The 19968-nt window shown below is 39.4% G+C and overlaps 1 protein-coding gene across 1 annotated transcript in view; it reads right to left on the reverse strand.

Annotated features, from left to right (window-relative positions):
• Window positions 1-18096, reverse strand: part of opn4a (opsin 4a (melanopsin)) — a 54833-nt gene extending 36737 nt beyond the window's left edge. The window contains exon 1 of the mRNA XM_074675572.1: window positions 17902-18096. Coding sequence (XP_074531673.1) covers window positions 17902-18090 — 189 coding nt within the window. The 5' untranslated portion in view covers window positions 18091-18096. The remainder of the gene's footprint in view (window positions 1-17901) is intronic.
• Window positions 18097-19968: the final 1872 nt, after the last annotated feature.

Raw genomic sequence — 19968 nt, forward strand, 5'->3', positions numbered from 1 at the left:
TTTACTACTCCAAATACAGGCCAGTGCAGACACAGCAATAGCTAGTGAACTTTTTTCACCTCATTGAATCTGGTGTAAGGCAATGTTCGATACAAAGTTTAGCTTTGCTTTGAGAATCTTGCTAATGTAGCTTGAAAGCCAATGTGCATCTCCATTCATAAAACCTGGTTATAAAAGAAGAATAAAGGATGTGTGTTGAATGTGTGTGTATGATCTTCTGTGATTCATTCACAAAAAGAAGAGGAAAATCCAAGCACAGAAATGCTTTAGCAGAGTGTGAATAGTGTGAATGGCTATTGAGGGAATACAAATCAAATGACTTTTAAGCTGTAAAATTCTTAATTGTTCAAGGTTTCATCAGTGACTTTGATGACTTCCCTTTTAGAATCCACTCTGAGTCTCATTCAAGCACAAGTTATTTTAACAACTGAGGAGAAAATACAAAATAAAACATGAGTTTCCTGAAAGTAAGTTCAGGGTTATACGTTTTGTTTACTACATCTTGACAGATTTTACACACGAGTTCTGCCTCAGAGAGGAAGCTGTAGAGCGTTATATGCTGAACCTGGTGAGCCAAAAAAATCCTGTAATTTACTTTATCTATATGTCAAACAAGATTACACATCTGCAATCCTGCCAGGCCTTTAGTACTCATTACACAGCAAGAAGCTACACATCTGGAAGGATGAGATTTCTTCTATTTTTAGATGCTCACCGATAGTCTGGCTCCAGACCTTTGAATTACATCCCACTGCTCTCATTTCCTCTGTCAGTCAAACAGGTTTCAGGTTGATGGGTTCAGTACCTCATGGTCAGAGACCATGTCAGCATTATGTGTGAATGACGTGTATAAATGATGTTGTCAGGAAGTAAATCATCGAGCCGCACAGAGAGTTGACTGCTGACATTAAGATGATGGACAATGCTCCCCTCACAGTTGACTCTGGCACAGCTTAAAACTGACCAACAAGACCAGACTCTCTGACCTGAACACTCGGTAGATTTAATGATCTGACAGGACTGCCAATGGTTGAACGTCCTGGGGTGTCGGTGTGACCAGCAGCTCCTGTCCTGCATGTCACTCCTCACCATCATTCTGTTTCCAGTTCAACTGTCCTGTCCTCTCTGGACAAAAGCATAAAAAGACTGAAGAAATAACTCAGAGAAAGAAAAAAAAAGAATAGCTTAGTTTTACTCTGAACTAAGAACAAACAGGGGCTACTGACGTCATTTTGGGCCTATATGATCGTACTATGGCAATGGTACTGAGGAGGATGACTAATTAGGGATGGGAATTGATAAGATTTAAGTACGTACTGTGTTGTAATATATTAATAATTCAGTAGGCCATCTAGTGTCTCAAAGTGGTTATAGCAATGGTTTAAGTTGTTTGGAAGCTTTCTGTAGTTATGAAATCATGAGCCTTTCAATTGCCTGTTAGCTTTTGACATTTGAAATTCTCAGTATTTTTAAAAAGAGTTGATGTGATATGTTTCTGTGATGAAACATGAGATTTTTGAGATTTTTTTAAATCCTGTAAATATGTGCAGTATCTGTCATAATTTCCTTGTAAGCATCCATTTCTATTTGAATCTACCACCACAGTATCAAATTCAACTTAACCCAGACAGCTGCTATTTAGGTAAGTGCAATAAATATTTGTGTCAATAGTCATAGGTCACTTTTTGCTACCTCTTGTTTCCATCCATGTCCAGCTCTTTGTGTTCATTTTATATTTTGATATATTTACAGGGTGTATGCTGAAATCCTAAGTTTCATTTCAATACCTTTTAAAGACTTTTTAAAAACCTTCAAAAAAATGTTCAGACCTCACCGTGACTTTAAGCTGTTGTTACCAACCCATTTTTAACAGTTGTAGTTTGCATTTTAATAAATATTATGTAAGCTGAATAACAGCAGTTATACAAGGCCATCTTGTGGAAAAAAAACAAGAACTTCATAATCAAAACTTAGGACATGTGCCTGAAACTGTGTGATTTGCTTTCCATCACTCTGTGTCGAACAGCACGTCATTGATGACATGTAAGCAGGCGGCCCTGAGGCGATCTAGCTCAGAGTACGCCACGGACACATGGTTCTTTTTTTTCCCACGTTACATCACATCACATCACATCAAATCGTTCTTTGAAGTTTACTTTTCAGAGCAGATACAATTGCATGATTCATTGTCTGAAATCCTGCAGGTCCAATCTTGCCAAGCTCCAATAGCTCACAACTTCACCGGCTGAATGCTCAGAGGCCCAATCAGGGGACAGAGGTGGGAGCTGCAGACATGACGACAGCAGGAAGCGACTGCACATCTAAAAACAATCACACTGTGGATTGGACTGTGACGAGTGTGATGAGTAGAATGATCGTCCAATCACCAGGAGCGGTTAATTTTGAAGGTTCAGCCCCCCTCGAATGGCTCTTACCCAGAGATGGGCTATTTCCATGGGGGATATATGGTGTAGTTTGTAATAGCTGGAGGAGGAAAATAAGTATTCATGGATACTTTTGGAGTCAAAGCTTGTATGCCAATAAAATGTAATACCTCATAAAATTATGATTAAGACTTTTCTTAATACTTTTTAAGAGCCTTAATTTTCACACTATTGATTTATCAACTTTTAATACTTCTTAAGACCCCAGGGACATCCTGATTTATATTTTCTTCAGTTTTATACCCTGTCTGCAAAAAAAATTCATTCCAAGTGCACTGCTGTGTAATTTGTGAAATGACAGTAAAAGGAAGACATTTTTTGTATTAGTTTGGAGATTTATCTGGAGGGTACGAATCTCTGGATCAGTGGTTTAAGGCAAACTAGTCACCAGTAAAGAAAAGGAGAGGAGGAAACAGTGGAAGAAGGATCTGAATGAGCAATGAGCCTCGGCTTGTCTAACTTTGAGGGAATGTTCAGTTTAATGTGGTGTCTTTGGTGATAAACAAGGTAAAGATTTGAATCTTTGAGACAAGTCCCCCTGCTTTGTTCCTGGGGTCCTGCTCAGTTAAGAGGGATTTTCAGTCTGCTCTAACCACCCTCTTACTTTATATCATCTCAGTTTGTCTTTTCACAGTGTGTACACATGGTAAATGTCAGCTGCACACAGTCTTTCAGCCTGTACCCTTTGATTAAGCACCTTGGAAATCAAAGTGAAAAGAGAGAAATAAAGGTTAATAATTACGCTCACTCTCGTTAAACTTTGCTCACTAATCCCTGCTTTATCCTGGACTCGGTCATTCGCGCCTGAGTTGAGTTTAGCTGTGTTTAGCACTACAGCATGAAACTTTTTTTTACAACAGCATGGTTTTCTGATTTCCAGCACTTGGAAACATGATGTAACAGCTGATCCAGATATCTAAAAAAGAAGGAACCTGGATAAAAACAGAAAAATGAAGAACATCACTGTCAGATTATTTTTAACACCACTGTGCCCTAAAAATTTCTTCTCCTCAAAGATCAAACCTGTAAAAACAGTGGTTTGCAGTTAGCTGGATTATGAGCAGGCCTTTTGATCCTGACCCATCAGTGAACTTCATTCCTCAGAAAAGAGACAGGGCTTTGTTATAATTATGAGCTTTATGACACCAGGATCCTTTGGTGTTTCAAAGGTACAACTTTTAGGGCCAGGGGGGATTATTTACAGATTACTCGAGTGAAAAAAAGGTTTGAAATTTAGTTTTGACTGGTTCCCACGTCCTCTGCGGACCAGTGGCTCCATGTTCAAAACAAACCACTGACTTTTAGTTCAACAAAGTAAAGACAAACCATTTTGGACCTAATTCTTTAACATCCAAAAGTATTAACACGGTAATAAAACTTTAACAGGTTGGCATGTCCTGCTTTTTCATCTCAATAAAACATCTTTGGACCAACAGTATCTCTGTCATGTTGAAACTCCAACAGCTCAGATTTCTAAAACACACTTTTGAACTCACATCATCCGGCTCCCCATGTTCTTGTTTGCTTATCGTTTGTCGTCTCGGTTTGATTTTCTGATTAACGAGCCTGACACAGAAATGCTTTTTAGAAGCCAAATCTCTAAATCTGGAAATGTTCTTGAATGTATCAACATGGACGGTTATAAAAACAGTCGCTTTTCATTACTGCACCATTATTTGATATAGACAGAAAACTAAAATACAGGAGAGACAGTAATAGATTATTATCTGTATTTGCAGAGTTTAAAGTTCTACAAGTTGGTTTATTTGAGCTGAACGATGAAATGTCTGATGAAAACACCAATCTGCAATTACATTATTATGAAGATCCTCAAGGGTGCACGGAATCGTTAATAATAATCTCATCAGAGTCAGCACAATGAGACACATGCAGCACTGCTGCAACTTTAGAGACTTTTGGACTTATAGTAAGTCGTTTTCACCCGAAACACACACCTAACACCCCCGCTTCGTTAAAATTGATTGTCCAGGGATGCGCTCGCGGTGATCATACATCAAGGATCGCACGCGCTGTCTGCGTGCTTGTGCTCATGCACGAAGTGAACCATGCTGAAGCCCACCTCTCCGAAGCGTGCCAAAGTACAGAAGCGAATCGTGCTTGAGCACGGCATGGATGCAGTTACACTGGCTATTCCAAACGTGCTTTAGGGCTGAAGCATGCTTAGGCATGGCACGGTTGGCCAGTGTGACCGCGTCCTTAAGTGCTGGATCATTGCAGTTGTACCACCGAGCAATCCAAGGTCATTTTTTTTCAAATATTGCAATTAAAACGCTGTGAGCTTTTACTCAGTGTGAAATCCTCCCAATAAGGGATGCATGATATTGGATTTTTGCGGATATCCGATATAGACACAGAGCTCTGCAGTGCAAATAAATGAAGTGCTACATTTTATTTAAGGAGCTTATTTTTCAGATGGAAAATAATAATAATCCTAACTGAATATCACCTTATCAGCTGTGCCTATCGGCAGAAATTTTCATATCTGCTGATACCGATAAACGTGTTTTTAAGCTTTTGTCAGCCAATACCGATATTGTGCCGATAATATCCTGCATCCCTACTCCCAATCTCTGGATTTTTTGGACGAACTGCTTCTCCTGCTGTGATCTACACTCCAGTCAAGTAGGTGGCGGTAACGCACCTTCAGCACGTTCCCAAGCGCTAAATAACCCAACAAAAACAAAGAAGACAAAAAACTGAAGAGAAACGTATACAGTAATGACGCAGCACAGTGCATCGATTATGGAAAAACGTTGTTGACACTTTTACTAATTGATTTTTATTGATTTTATTGATTTGTTGTTGTAGCTCTAGATGAAACTTTCCCTCCATCATTTCCTAAACCTAGCCCACCTTTACCTTTGAACAAAAGTTTACTTTCTTAAAGCTTACACAACATTTTCAACAACTCAAAGAGACGAAAGCACAAAACCATCTGAATGAATAATTCAAAACAAACAGACCGAGGAAAGGCAGATGGCCATGTTGTTTGCTCCTTCCGGTGTTCACGTCCTCTACCTATGTGATAAAAGCTGTCTTTCTTTGCAGGTATTCTCTGCTTGTCTTAATTTATTTTATCACCCAGCTGTCACCCATTAAAACGATACTCTGTTTACAGTCTACCATCTGCCTGAAGCCATGTGAATTCAGTTTCACTCTCAGCTAGGCTGTGGCGTTTTGACTTAGCACTGGCTAAGATGACAGAGGCGTTGTGTTTCATACTCTTCACTCCGACCAAAAAAATATCATTATTACTTTTTTGCTGTAATATCCAGGCCCTTAATGTCACCACTTTTTGTCCAGCAAAAGCAAACACAACCACAAGTGATGAGGCTGATGATTTTGTAGGTTAAAGCTTGAAACCACTGCTGCCAGGTGAGTTTGAGCCTTTGTTGCTGTTTTCCACAACTAAGATTCAAAGTGATCCGAATGTCTGAATGTTAGAGCAGGATGCGATGTTTTACCCAAGAACCTGACCGCCACATGCCCAAGACAGGGGGAGTAAAGAAGAAAAGTTACTGTTTTGACCATGGGGGGACATTCCCTACGCAAGCTTCAAGCTGCTTTCTAGAAATACACAGGAAATAATGAAAGTAGAAAAAGTGCGAGTTGTCTGATTCGATCTTATGGTAGTCTGTGCTGTGTGTGGTGTGTCAGTAACCATGTTTGAGAAACAGAAGGTTTGGTCTGAGAAGAGTTAAATAACAGATCCTCCGCAGACCTCAGCTTCACCTGCAGGGGATTATCTAATGACACCCAGTTTACTTCTGTTTCATATACCTCATGGCCTCAGACCTCTGCAGTGTGTGTGAGTGTGTGTGTGTGTGTGTGAGAGTGTGCAGGCTCTGTGACATATATTAGCTGCACATTTTTCCTGCTATCATTTCATCTCTTCATCCCTGCAGTCTGTTTGCATTCCACGCACCTTATAAAGCTTTTTGTTGTTGTTGCTCAGAGATGATTTACTGAGCACCATGAAACTTTTTCAGCCTCCAGACTGAATAACAAACACAGAAATACTTTGGTATTTCTTTCTTAAAGAGCCAAAATGAGTGTGTTCATTCAATTTAAGGAAGAGTGGCATCATCATTATTTCTGAAAGGCTAAATATTCGTATGACAGCTTTACTGGTTCGCAGGATTATTTCTGTTTTTTCTCTGCAGTTCTGTCTAATCTTCCTGGCATTTGGCTGAAGATCTCTTTATTCAAAAGATGTTTTAGGGGTGGCTGTGCGGGCTCTCAGACATACAGGTCACTGTGATTTCAAGTTTAATCTGAAGGGACCTGGATAGAGATCAGAGGCAAAAAAAATCCTTCAAAATCTTTAATCACATCTAGTTTGGCTTTGGATTAAACTCTGATCATAATGACCTGTATCCTGAGACATTTTTTTGCAGTTTTATCTTTTCATTTTGTGAGTAACTACTTGTTCTTGGAGGCCCAGACAAGTAGATTAGTGCTGTTAATCAGTGACTTTAATGCAGAGCTTACCATAACCGATAATTTGGCCAAATTTCTCCTCAGCTGTCCTACTGCTCCTGAACACATGGGGGCCTCAGGGACTTGAGATCATGCATTTCTTATATGTTTGATATTGAACACCTGCAATACCCAATGAGGTGAGCAGAGGAGGAAGTGTCATTAACAAGACGTTAAGTTTGTTTACATCTCAGGAGGATGAGTCTTAACTCTTCTTTTGTGTGTGTTTTTTTTGTAAATCAGGATCTAAAGGTTGTCTCATGTGTGGCCAGCCAAAGGCTATAGACCAAAGGTTTTCAACAGGGGGTCCTTGGCCCCTAGGGGGTCTGTGGAAGTCCAGCAGGGGGTCAGTGACATTTTTGGTTGATTGGGCATTTTTTTTATTTTCGAGTAAAGTAATCCCCCCCCCAAGACTGTAAATCTAGGAAAAACACTGAGATAAGATCAAACTCAAAACCTACACCAACTGTGTTCTTTTAAAATCTGATTCAGGACTTTGCTCTGAACTCTCAAAACAATTTAAATCCTCTGTCACATTCAGTTTGGGGAATCCTCTTCAAATATTTTCAGCTGTGTAGAGATTAGGGATGGGTACTGAATTAGGTACTTTTAAAGGCACCGACCGAATTCTGTCAAAAATACCGGGTACCGTTTTATGTAAAATCAAAAGGTACCATGTTTAGGTACCTAAATCCATCCTTGTGGCTGTGAGAGAGTGGAAGAATAGGCGATTTTCCATGCTGGACATGAACACAGCATTGCAAGGTTATATATTGAAGAATAAAACTTAGGGCTGTCATTTTAACGTGTTAATTAGATTAATTAATTACACCGCAAATTAAAGCGTTATAAAAATTAACACAGATTAATCTGGATCCCAAACCCGCGGGCGTTCAAAGATGCACTCATTTTCAAATGTCTGGCATTTACAAACCGTTTGTCCTACATGGAAAAAGTGGTGTTCTCGTCAGATTTTCAAATTTCCGACGGTCACTGAATGTATCACACATGATGTCAGCAACATGCTTTAGACCGGGGAAAGCCAGAGTGATTTTTGGGGGACTGCCGTCCACATATCGTTTATTCACACGTCCTTTTTGAAAATCTGCAGAAAATCAACCTTTTGCTCTAGCTCAATTCTGTAAAAAACAGATAATTCTAAACTCTTCACTGCATCAAAGAAACCCTGAATGATCAATATTTGTCCTGTATGTAAATCTTTGAAGAATTCTTTGAAAATTTGCTTCCATCTTCCTGGTGTCATGTTTCAGCTTGGGGCTGCTCTGCACCAATGAGCAACAGTTTGTGTGTTCAGAGCTTGTAAAACTGAAAATGCTTCACTTTTCTTTGATCCAAGACTTAAATTAAGTGTTTTGTACATAGTTCACAGTTTTTAGCCTTTAGCCCTGGTTCTCCTAACCTCATAGAAGTATAGAAGTTCATATTGCAGTGAAAATTAAGTCCACATCGAGTAAAAATGTGACAGAAGCAAAAACCATCCTAAAAATCAAATCAGCTCATCTTAGGTGCAGGAATGTGTAGATTTTGTCAAGTTGTTCCTTATGCATCAGGGTACCTGAAAATGTGTTGTATATATTCCCACCTTATTTTAAAATGTTTTTTTTAATGTCTTTTAATGTAATTTTAATGTCCTGGAATTCAAATTCTTTATTTTGGGACCTTAAGCAGATATGAGATTAAAATGTGATTAATTAGATTAATTAATTATAAATCCTGTAATTAATTAGATTAATTTTTTTAATCACCTGACAGCACTAATAAAATTGAAAATAATTAAAATTTTATCTGTAAACAAATTGATATTTTTTACTACATAAACACACAAAAGTACAGAAAATTGGTACCGTTGAGTACCGGTGCCGATTGCCACGTACCGGGAATTGGTACCGTATCATTTCAAATGTGTAAGGTACCCATCCCTAGTAGAGATGCCAGAGCTCACCTAAATGGTTGCCATCTAAAACAGAAATGATAACCACAATGCTAACCGTGTGACAATGAGATTAGTTTATGGGACTATTGTTTTCATTTTCACCTCGGTCTAATGCCTTTTGTCTTAAATACCAAGCAATTTTCATGATTTGACACTTCTTCTTTTTGATATGCCGAGTAGAAGAAAGAAGGACAGCCATGAAATGCCATCCAAATGCCATCACTTTACATTGCTCTGTGACATTAATGTGTCACATTAACCCACATTAGTGAGGCTGCTGGTTCCAGGAAACAGTGGCGAGATAAGCGTTGTGTGCTGACACGCATGTCATGTGTTCACATCCATTTACACCCTGCAGGCATCTCAACCCCAACAGATGTCATTCATGTGTTTATACAAGAAATGCAAAGATGAATCATTCTGTTTTTCTTTTCTGCTGAAATACCCTCACACTTTTGGAGTCAATTTTGAAGACACTCCAACTTGTGTGTATTCCACCTTCTTAATGTATACATTTTGTGCTGTAAGTCCCATTTTATGACGCTTAAATAAACATCTGGATAATTTCACTTTCACAGTGTGAACATCAGTTTCATCAGTTGCGTCCTCCTTCATTTTGACAAAGATGGATTGAGCTTCTCTAATGAAACTTTGATGAAGTGGCCATCTGACTGCTTGTTTGAAAACAGAAAATATTATCACCCATAGCGTGCTACAACATAACCCCCAATTATTCTTCAACTGTTACACAACTGTGTTAAGTGCCTGATTCTAATTGGTCATTACACAACAACTATAATAACAGACACTGTTATGAAGAATGGACTGTTTCCAGGGATTCATGACTCCCTGGAAATCAGTAGACTCTGGAGGACTGAGAGTAAACATATCAAAGTGCAGACAGAGGTGAGGGTAATTTGACGTCTGTTTGTTTATGAAAAAGACCAAAGAAGTAGTAAAAGGTGAGAGACAGGAGAGAACACAAAAACTGGAGAATATGTTAGAGGGAGCAGCAGATGACCAGGCAGCAACCTCCGGTCTAAAAGAATGAGCAAGTACTAAAATCTGCATTTTGTCGAGTGTCTTCTTGAGTCTGGCTCTGTAAGTACCAGAATCCACAAACACTGCAAGCCAAAAAAAGCCACTGTGATGGTTGAAGTAAACGTACTTGAATACTTTTCATGGCTCATTTGTTGGCCATTGACACCAAACTGGTTACTTTTTTTGCCCCTGTGTGTGTCTGGTGATCCTACATGCAATCACGGTACCATTGTTTACACACAAGATTTCAGCTGTTGTCAGCTTGTAGCATGATGCTAGCTGGTGCTAGGACCAATGTTACTGCTGTGAGAGCTAAGAAAAGACTACATTGACCTATCCTTACATCCATAGTTATGGGAAATGTAATATCCATCTCCAATAAGATGGACAAGTTTGCAGTGCTAACCCAGCACCGGAGAGAATACCAGAAGGCAGAGTAGCATCATCCTATTCATAGAGGCTTGGCCAATGGAGCTAACACCGGACACAAACAGCACACTGGAAGGATTTCTCCTGCTGTTACAGGACAGGAGAGTGAGACTGGCTAAAGTGGTAAAAATAAAAGCTAGCCTTGTCCTGGACCCTGTGGAGATGATGGATGATTGTAGAATTTGGCCAAGCTGTCGATCCTGATGGAAAAATTTCTCTGAGTGGACACTTGCTGTATTATTCTATCTCTATATTCTTGAAGTTTTGTGCACTATATACTTTCTTGTTTTGCCACTTTGAATGAATTTCCCTTCAAGGATTAATTATATACATTCCATTCTCTTCTATCCCATTCAGAGCCACAGACACTGATGAGTGATGAGAGTGATGAGGCAGAGGACTCACTGAGGTGTGGCGCTGATTAATGCAGTCATTCATTGTTTCACTTCACCATCAGTAAAAAGTTTAATCTCATGTTAACAAAGCTAGCTTAGCTCACAGAAGCAGCTGTTAACTGTTTCTATGCCAGCAGCGAGTATTTCTTACTGAAGAAATATTACCAAGATTATTTGACCAATTTTTCTTTTTTATTCAGATTTGATGCCTTATGATACCCTCATTACTCTCTCCTGTTCCTCATTAGCCATCCTCTTCTCTATTTAGACTGCATGTCTGTGGGGTCCAGTTCATTCTGCTGCAGTTTAAAAGCCACTTCCACACAGCCAGGAAGGTTACACGCTGCTTTTCTGTGTAAATGACGGGAGCAGAATGGTGAGGGACAGTTGTAGTCATGTTTCACTGGCAGTAGACAATGTGTCAGAACCAGGAGGACAGAACAGTGCTGTGTGTGTATGAAGCTTGTTCTGTTTGTTTCCTCCTCTGTCTTCAGTTGTTCCTTTCTCCTTGAGTTAGTTTATAGTGTTTGGTATAAATCTGATAAATGAATGGGGCACAGATATAGCCCAGTAAATGAATGTGATCAAAAACTGTCATACTTCGGTAAACAGCAAACTGTACCCTACACCCAACTCAAGAACTACCGCCCACATTCACAGGAGGATCCAGTGTTTTATGTAAGTTGGTTTACGGCTAACTGAATATACTAGGGAGGAACATTATTAGCAGGATAAAAACTTATGACTTCTCAGGCCACGGCTTCAGCACACCGAGGCAGATTTCAGCAAAAACAACTGTTTTACGGCAGCTACAGCAACTCTCTAGGAACATAAACACAGAAAACAAAAGCACAACATCACAGAACTGTCTGCTACATGTCCGTGAAGAATAGTGATGTCTGGGAGTACGTCAACAAAAATGATGAAGCTAATGTGCAGTGACAGATATGTGTTGTTAAACTTGCATGCCGTAGAATAACTAGTTGGACACTTAACCACATGTGCTCAAAGCACAAGGAGAAAACAGCGAAGACAGGCAGTTTCGCATCACATCAATTGCTAGCCCTGTTAGCACATGTCGTGATGAAAGCAGAGCAGAGAAGATTTGTCTGCTAATAACCAAAGTGGTAACAGGAGATATGCTCCCACTAAGTTTTGTGGAAGGTAAAGGCTTCAGAGAGCTGATGGTGTTTGTCGAGCCGGAGTGCAAGCCATCACCACGGAAAACAACATCTACAAGTGGAAAAGATGTAAAGTCTTTAATAACGGTAGGTCCATGTTTACAGTCAAAATAGAAATAGAAATAATCAGCGAGAATGAACATTTGTTCATTAGATGTTGAGAGTATTTGAATACAGGAATTATTGGTGATACTATAATTCTGTACGTGTTGCAACATTTTGAAGATATCTTGTTAGTGACTGTGGAGCTCTCCACGTGTTTCTGTATTCATTTCAGTCCTTCATGTTCAATCTTCAAAAAAGGTGCTCTGAGCATGCATTACATGGCCTCCATGTTAACAGGGTTGGAGGTGGGCGGGGAACATTTTTGAGACTTTAAAATGGGCCCTGAGTTGGAAAAGTTTAAGAAATACTGCACTGTTATTTTACTAGGAATAACCTTTTAAAGAGGCAAGAAGGCAGAGCTAGATATGAAAGTTTCATGACACTGAAGAGTTGACAAATACATAACTTCATGTATCCTCACACAAAATGAATGAGGAACATGAACAGGAAACACATCTTTAGGCTAGCCAGCATATACAACATATGCATACATAGGTAACAACCTATGGATGTTTCCTCTGTATTCCTTTCAGCTGCCATCTGTAGCAGCTCCTCTTCTGTGTAGCTACTTCGGTTCATACAGGTATCCTTTTGGTTCCAAAGTGAATGTAACTTCATTGTCGCTGTCATAGTCACTCATTTTGAATTTCCCACGCTGCCTCACAATCCTTAGAGTACAAACAAAAGAATAACGATACTTGATCAAACTTACACGAGGCTACAACCGGTGCCCGAAGCATAGCTTGTTTACATTCCCTACAGCTGAAAGGAGGAGGGGGACGGAGCGCACTAGCGCTGCGCGGAAGGATACATGACCAGTTAGTTAGGTCCGGATAAATGTTTATATTTCCGAAGACTTAATGCACTTAAAAAAAATGTATGTAGCGTACTCTTAAACTGTGGTATTAATTGTTGATTTGAGTTCTTGTAGGCAGAGAAAATAGCCTTTGAATTTGGTACGGTCTCTTCCTGTTAGCGTCTATTTCCTCGTCACCATCGATTAAAGTTTGTGTCTTACTGAGGGAGAGGAGACAACTTTCTACTGTATCTAATGTCCTTAGTGGTCACATGGAGCTCATAGAACCCCACTTCAAAAAAACTGAACTATCCCTTAAATGTAAACATTTGACTGTGCAAAGTAATAATAGATACAAATCTTTGTGGGTTTTAAAACATATCAGGGTGCATTTCACTCAGAGAAACTGACACCAAGGTCTATGACTCGCATGTTAACCTAATTCCAGCTGTATCCACCTGCACTGTCACACTAAAATGTTGTATCATATCCAGGCGTAGCAACAGTTACTAAGGCGGAGGTGGGATGTATTGATTGGTCACCTCTCTACAGTAGTGGAGACAGAAACTAAGACAGGTTTCTAAATGTTTGACTCAAAGACTGTTAGTGGGGATGTATGCCATTAAAGGGAGGATGGATGGAATGTGTTACATGTGATCCTTGAACCCTGAGCTGTGCCTGGCAGGAGAAGGGGAGAGGCTGAGAAGATAGTTGGAAACAGAACTGACAGTGACTCCCTCTATCTCCCATCTTAGCCTCTTATCTGTGTCTGTCTGAAAGAGAGATGGAGCACAGCTTTTCTGCCAAGCGACAGGTTTGAACTACAAACGGCTCAGTAAATATCAACCTGGCGCGGCAGATTATCACTGATTTACTGCCACAGCAGCAGCGTGTCAGACTCCAGCCGGCCTACAGAGGTCTCTGGGGACCCCTGAGGTCTCAACTGTTTTTGTTTCAAAGAATAAGAGTGATCTATAGTAACATCTTTTTAATCGTCCTGTGGACCGCAGATGTTGGCCAGCTATTGTGAAGCAGTCAATCAATGTGAGAAAAAACTACTAAAACACAGTTCAGTAAGATGCATACCCTGAAAAACACCTGCTTCAATAACTCTAATACTGAAGGTCAAAGCACAATTATGGAAAGTAACAGCATCCTAACAGCCCACCAAGAAAAAGCCTCTGAAAACAAATCACCGAGGTGAATAAAAATGTTGACTTTATTTTGCTTCAACCTGCAAGTACAGACTGATGAGGACATAAAAGCTATGAAAGTGCCACAAGTGGTGAATGTGAGGCATTATTTATTAGTAAGCTGTACCACTTAATCTTTTTTAAATCCCTACTTACTGTCTTCTTGCTCATACTTTTGTCATTGGGCAGGTTATAAGCTGGATAATGTACAGTGGATGGATTATCAGAGACACAGACTGCAGGACCTGGCAATTTCACTGAGTCTGTTTGGTATTGAATACTTTTTATTTACTATTCAATTTCAAACAAAATAAGTTTTTTGTCAGGCTGACTTAAATATTTGATTTACTGCCAGTTAGTTTGATATTTCCTGAACAACTACAGCTTAAAGCAACCAGTCGATGACAGAATAAGCTGTTTGGCATTGGCAGAAAAGATTCAGCAAAATTTTCACGGATTTCCACGCAATAGCGCAATATTTATGGTCTATATCGTGATACACGATACGAATCTCGATATTCTGATCTCTCCTCTTAACTGCTATATAAATGTAAATTTAACCCTTTGATGCATAAGATAACACTTCTTTAGTTGGTCTTTTAAAATGTGCATGCAAAAAGGGGAAATCATGATCAGGTTAAGTTTGGTGAACCTTTTATTTCAAACCAAACTTTATGTAGTTACATATTTATAGTTATCCATAATCTCTGAAAACATCGCGGCTTACAGTGTTTTGGTATTAATCTGTATAATAACACCAAACGAAGGTCCTCTCCACCATCATGCATCATGCAGTGCACAGCTGAGTGTCATGACTGAGCAGCAAGCAGGGGAAAGGAAGGAGCAGGGTGTGCAGAGAAACAAAAGTGAAAATCAAAAACATATTGCGTTTGTTTCTCGTTGTGAAGAGCTGGGATAGAATCAGGCAGGAAGTTCACAGGCAGCAAAGCAAGCCCAAATAAGCAACTACACTTTAGAAACAAGCCACGAGAACCAACGACCTGCAACTAATGGGACATGCAAGCAACTTTTGCATGTGTTTATGTTCATGTTTATGTTCTGTGTTCTTGTCCAGCATGGAAAATCGCTAACTCTTCCACTCCCTCACAGTCACAACATTGTGTTTAGGTACTGAAACACTGTACCATTTGATCTTAAGTGTATCTGTACTCGGTACTACGGGCTGAATTCACAATGTACCTAGGCCTGTCAAGATAATCAATAAATCGATTAACCGAACGATAAATAAAAACGTCCTCGGTAAGTTTGCCAGCCTCGATAAACTGACACATGCATGCATGTTTGTTTTCCTCCTCTCTTTCGACCAAAGAGGCTGAATGAGAAGATGGCTCACTACGTCTATCTTTCCTAACATCGGGGTGCATAGGTTCTAAAGCGGATTTAGAGGATTTATAGCGGAGTGAGCATCTGTCAAAAATGCGATCTTTGGCATCTTTTGCGACGGGGCTGCTCGCGCGTACACACGGAGAGAGTTGAAGCGAGCGTCCTGAGGGGTAAGGAGGAAACACGCTAATTTGAGTGATGGCACGAAAGATACAGTTCTTAAGCCGCCTGCCACAGTCCCAGTGTGGGAATATTTTGTTTTTTATCAGAATGAAAGTGTGAGCTCATGAACACCAACGAGCTGATATGTTGCATTTGTTTGAAAATAGTGGCGACGAAGAAGAAGAAGAGGGAGGTGCAGCGGAGCCTTGTTCTTTGACAATCCGCTCTTACTGAGGCTTTTGGTCTGCAAAGTAAATAGAAATAAAAGCGCCAAATGGTGGGCGCTCAAAGACAGATACATTGCCAAAGAAATGCAGCCCTTCAATACGGTTGAAAGCCAGAAATGTTAAAAATGTTTGACAGACAGTACGGATTGACTGGGGAAAAGGACATGTTACAAACAATTCAGGAACTGTATAAACTCCCTTTTATTTAGGCTATAGTTTTTATTGTTGTTTTATTTTTTTGGAGTTTCGTTTTTTCTTTAGAGACAGGGTCTATGTTTTATTGTTTTTGATTAGTATTAATTATTTTCATTGACATATATTTTTTCTAAAAGAGAGTCCATTCATTTTCATTGTTTTTTTTCTCTTTCTTGTTTGTTAAATTTATTATATTTTTTGTTTATTTTATTTAAAAATTTTATTTTTAATTACAGTTAAATACTCTTAAGAAATTAAAGTTTCTTGCTTTTGATATGGTGTACTCACTTTATTATCCCATTTATCATAATTACATAAATGAAAAAATGGGAAAAAAAAAATCAAAATAATATTGACAATAATATCGTTTATTGCCTATATGTACCTATAAAAATACCTGATTCTGTACCATCCCTAATGATGCCTGACTTAGTTTTACATTTGACATACAACAGAAGGGAGATACTGTATACTGTATAGACCAGTTAGATCAATACAGCATTTGCAAATGCATGGATAGATGTTCTGTATACAGACGCCAATATATGTTTGTCTGACAACAGGCAGAATCAATCGATAGCAGACGCCCAATGTGATCTTCTGTAGGAAACGTGCAGACAGCTGGGTTATCAGTCCTCTACCGATCATCTGAACATCCTGCAGGAGCATAGAGCGGCTTTACCACTGGAGGGGAAAATAAAGTCGACCTTTCAGGTGTAAAGCGTGACGTCTGAGCTGGTTTGAGGTGTCATTGAGGACAGTGATAACACTGAAATGTTTCTGCACTGGTTCCTCTGCCTGTGTGTGTGTGTGTGTGTGTGTGTGTGTGTGTGTGTGTGTGTCTTCTGACACTACAGAGCAGAAGTAGTTTCTGACACAAATTTTTTTCTTGTGCAGCTGAGCATAAGAGTCATGTGTAAGTGTTTCCATGCGGCACAGACAGCTTGTGCTGTTTGTTAGAGAAACCAAGTGAAGCCCTCAGAGGAGAAAAGTTGCATCCATGCATTCATTCATGCTGATGTGTCCAAGAGACACACAGTGCTGACAGCACACCAGAACTCTCTCACCCCATTCATTCATCCGTCTGTCTGTTTGTCTGTCTCTTTGTTTTTCCTTCTATCAGATATTTTCTCTTCCAAGAGATCGGATGGAAATTTACCTAAAGTGCAATGAGATAACTCCACAAAGGCACAAAACTACAGGTGATAAAATCAAGCACCCTGGACTGGAATTTGAATGAAAGACATAGGCAGAGGGAAAACCTATAATTATATTCAAAGGGTTCATTTCAATAAAAACTATAACACTGTTTTGTGATTACTGGTCTATCATTTATATATCACCCTTGCCTTGGTTTAATTAAGGAAATATCATTTCATCTAATCAATCTCCAATCCATAGCCTTTGGCTGAGTGGTTATATCAATAATAACATGTGACAGTCATATAGGGTATGTCATGCACCATATAGCGCAGCCACATGGCAAAGCTGATAAGTGGCTGAAGCAATCAAGAATATCAGAGAAAATAACACTGATATATGTTGACTAGCACAACAAAGCCCATTCAATTATGAAAATGTGATGTTTATATGCTTACAGTGAACTCATATTCCATGAAGAAACGCAGCCTGCTGCCACATCGACATGTGCATGAATGACAGAGCCCAGCAGGAAAGAGGAGAGGCTAGAGAGCCATTCATAAACCTGTTACTGCTTTATAAGTTTGATGTATGCCTTGTTGAATTAAACTGTCTCTGTGTGATTCGGCTTCATTTATCCTAGCTCTATTTGAATCCTGCTGAGAAATAACACGTAGTCTAGATTTTTAACTGTTTGGAGTTAACGAGGATTTTGTTCCCAAACTACCTCAAAAAGTCAGCGTTTTCCAGACCTTTGACACAGAGACAAAAGGGTTGAAGCGAAAAGTGACTCACCGTTGCAGCTGAGGCGGGAAGATGGACCTCCGCGACCTGGTTCGCATCCACCACCGAACCGTTGGCACTCCACGCGGATGCTGCTGCTAGCGCCAGGGTGTCTGCGTCTCGCGCCGTGCAGTTCGGCTCGTTGCACGAGATGATGCTCTGCCTCGCGGACAGCAAAAGCGCGCTCTCCCCTTCGTTCATCCTCCTCCTCTTTCTTGCTCCTCCTCAGCAGCTGGCTGAATGAGAAAGGAAAGCGAGACGTCATGTTTGACAGGTAAGGGACTGTAGGTGTATACCTAATATGGGCACAGTGTTATATTCGACAAATCATTAACTACATAAAAAATGTTGGATTAAAGCTTACAAGCAAGTAATTTTACAACATGCCAGACAATGTGAAGCGATTTTTCGCGGGGTGGGGGCAATCAATCAATCAACTTTCATCTGTAGAGCCTTTCATAACAGGCAAGGTGACCAAAGTGCTTTCCATTAAAATCATCAACATCAGGGGGCACTACCATCACTTGTTACTGCTTATGATGAACTGCTCGCTGCAGGTCTTTTGCATCCCCTCTTTCTCAGCTTCCAACACCCTATAAGTTTTAGTATTAGTCAAAAGTTCAATATTTTGTGTGCTCTCAATCTTGTTTCCTTAATCTTATTGTCTTGCACTTCCTTCAAGAGCCAACCAGAGGCTTAGTCAGCAAAACTGAGTCAATTTTTCAAAGCTAAGAGTCTTAATGACCTGTTTTGTCAAAGAGTTAATGTAGTCTAAATTTGAGTGTGCAAAGTGCTCATTAAGCCTAATTTTAAAAGAGCTGTCGATCAAGTCAATTTCCAATTGGGATATAAAATGTAAGTCCCCAAAAATAAAACTGTTGCAAATTGTGACAGATAAGTCAAAGAAAGGGTGTTATGGTGTCCCATATTTTAATTGTGGATATAAAGTAACAATGTGGGATGCTCATACTAAACATGGGCACATTTTTTTTCAAACAGCAACATATTCATATGTTTTAAAAATCCTCTAATCTATAAACTGCTCAAAATGGTCCATTCTTTGAAAAGAAAAAAGACATATGACATACTCTGTCAGGTCTTGATGCAACTGAAATGACCTTCGTATCTCATTATTACTTATTGATTCATATTCCACACAACAACGGTCGTATCAGATCCACTTTGTCACAATATATTGGTGAGGGAATTAACTTCTCATGACTGTATACACAATATAACTTAATTATACCTATTGTGTGTACTATACTCAAATTTGCAATCTCCACTTAATTTAACATCTGTAACAATGCAAAAACACCCAAAAACAATCTATTTTTATAGTTGTTAATTAATTCAGACAGTAAGGGGTTAAAGAGACAGCAGCAACAAAAATGCTTCAGACAGAAGCTGTAAAGGGGTTTTCTAAAACACCAGTGTGAGGAAAAGTAGAGATATTTTGAGCTGTTATTGATGTAAAGCTACTTCAGGGGTACCAGAGGGACAGTATAAAGTCATGAAAAGAAACACAATACCCTGCTTTAATATCTAGCCCCTATTACAATGACCTCGATCATGAAAGTATCCAAAACTTGTTTATATTATCAAATTTATTAAGGATTTTGTACTTTGAATTTAAAAGAGCAATTGACTGTAACCTTTAGTCACCAGGGACCACAAAAAAAGATGTTTACCCCAAGCAACAATCTAGATGTAAAAATAACCGACAGACAAAGAAATGTAGCAGCCTGCTGTGAAATAACAAAAAGTTGATTTTAACCTGAGTCCCTGACAAATCAAAGCCAACATTGAGACTTTGAGCCATACCCCCCCAATCTGCCTCTGCTGTCAGCATCATTCTCTAGAGTTCGTTCTATGCTACAGTTTCACCATGTCAACGTGCCATTTGTGTCCACGTTAAAAAGGTGGAAAATGTGTTTTGAAAAGACTGAAAACTGAAGAAGAAGCACCATCACCTCCACGCCCAGTTGTGTTGCTGCTTTTAAGTTTGGTATAGATAATCACCTCAAACTAAAGGTCTGAAGTAATTCAATTTCATCATGTAGGAAACATAAACGGATC

This window comes from Halichoeres trimaculatus, unplaced genomic scaffold (genome assembly GCF_033239565.1).
Source record: "Halichoeres trimaculatus isolate MK-OKI-2021-1 unplaced genomic scaffold, fHalTri1.1 fHalTri1_scaffold_8, whole genome shotgun sequence".
Lineage (NCBI taxonomy): Eukaryota > Metazoa > Chordata > Actinopteri > Labriformes > Labridae > Halichoeres > Halichoeres trimaculatus.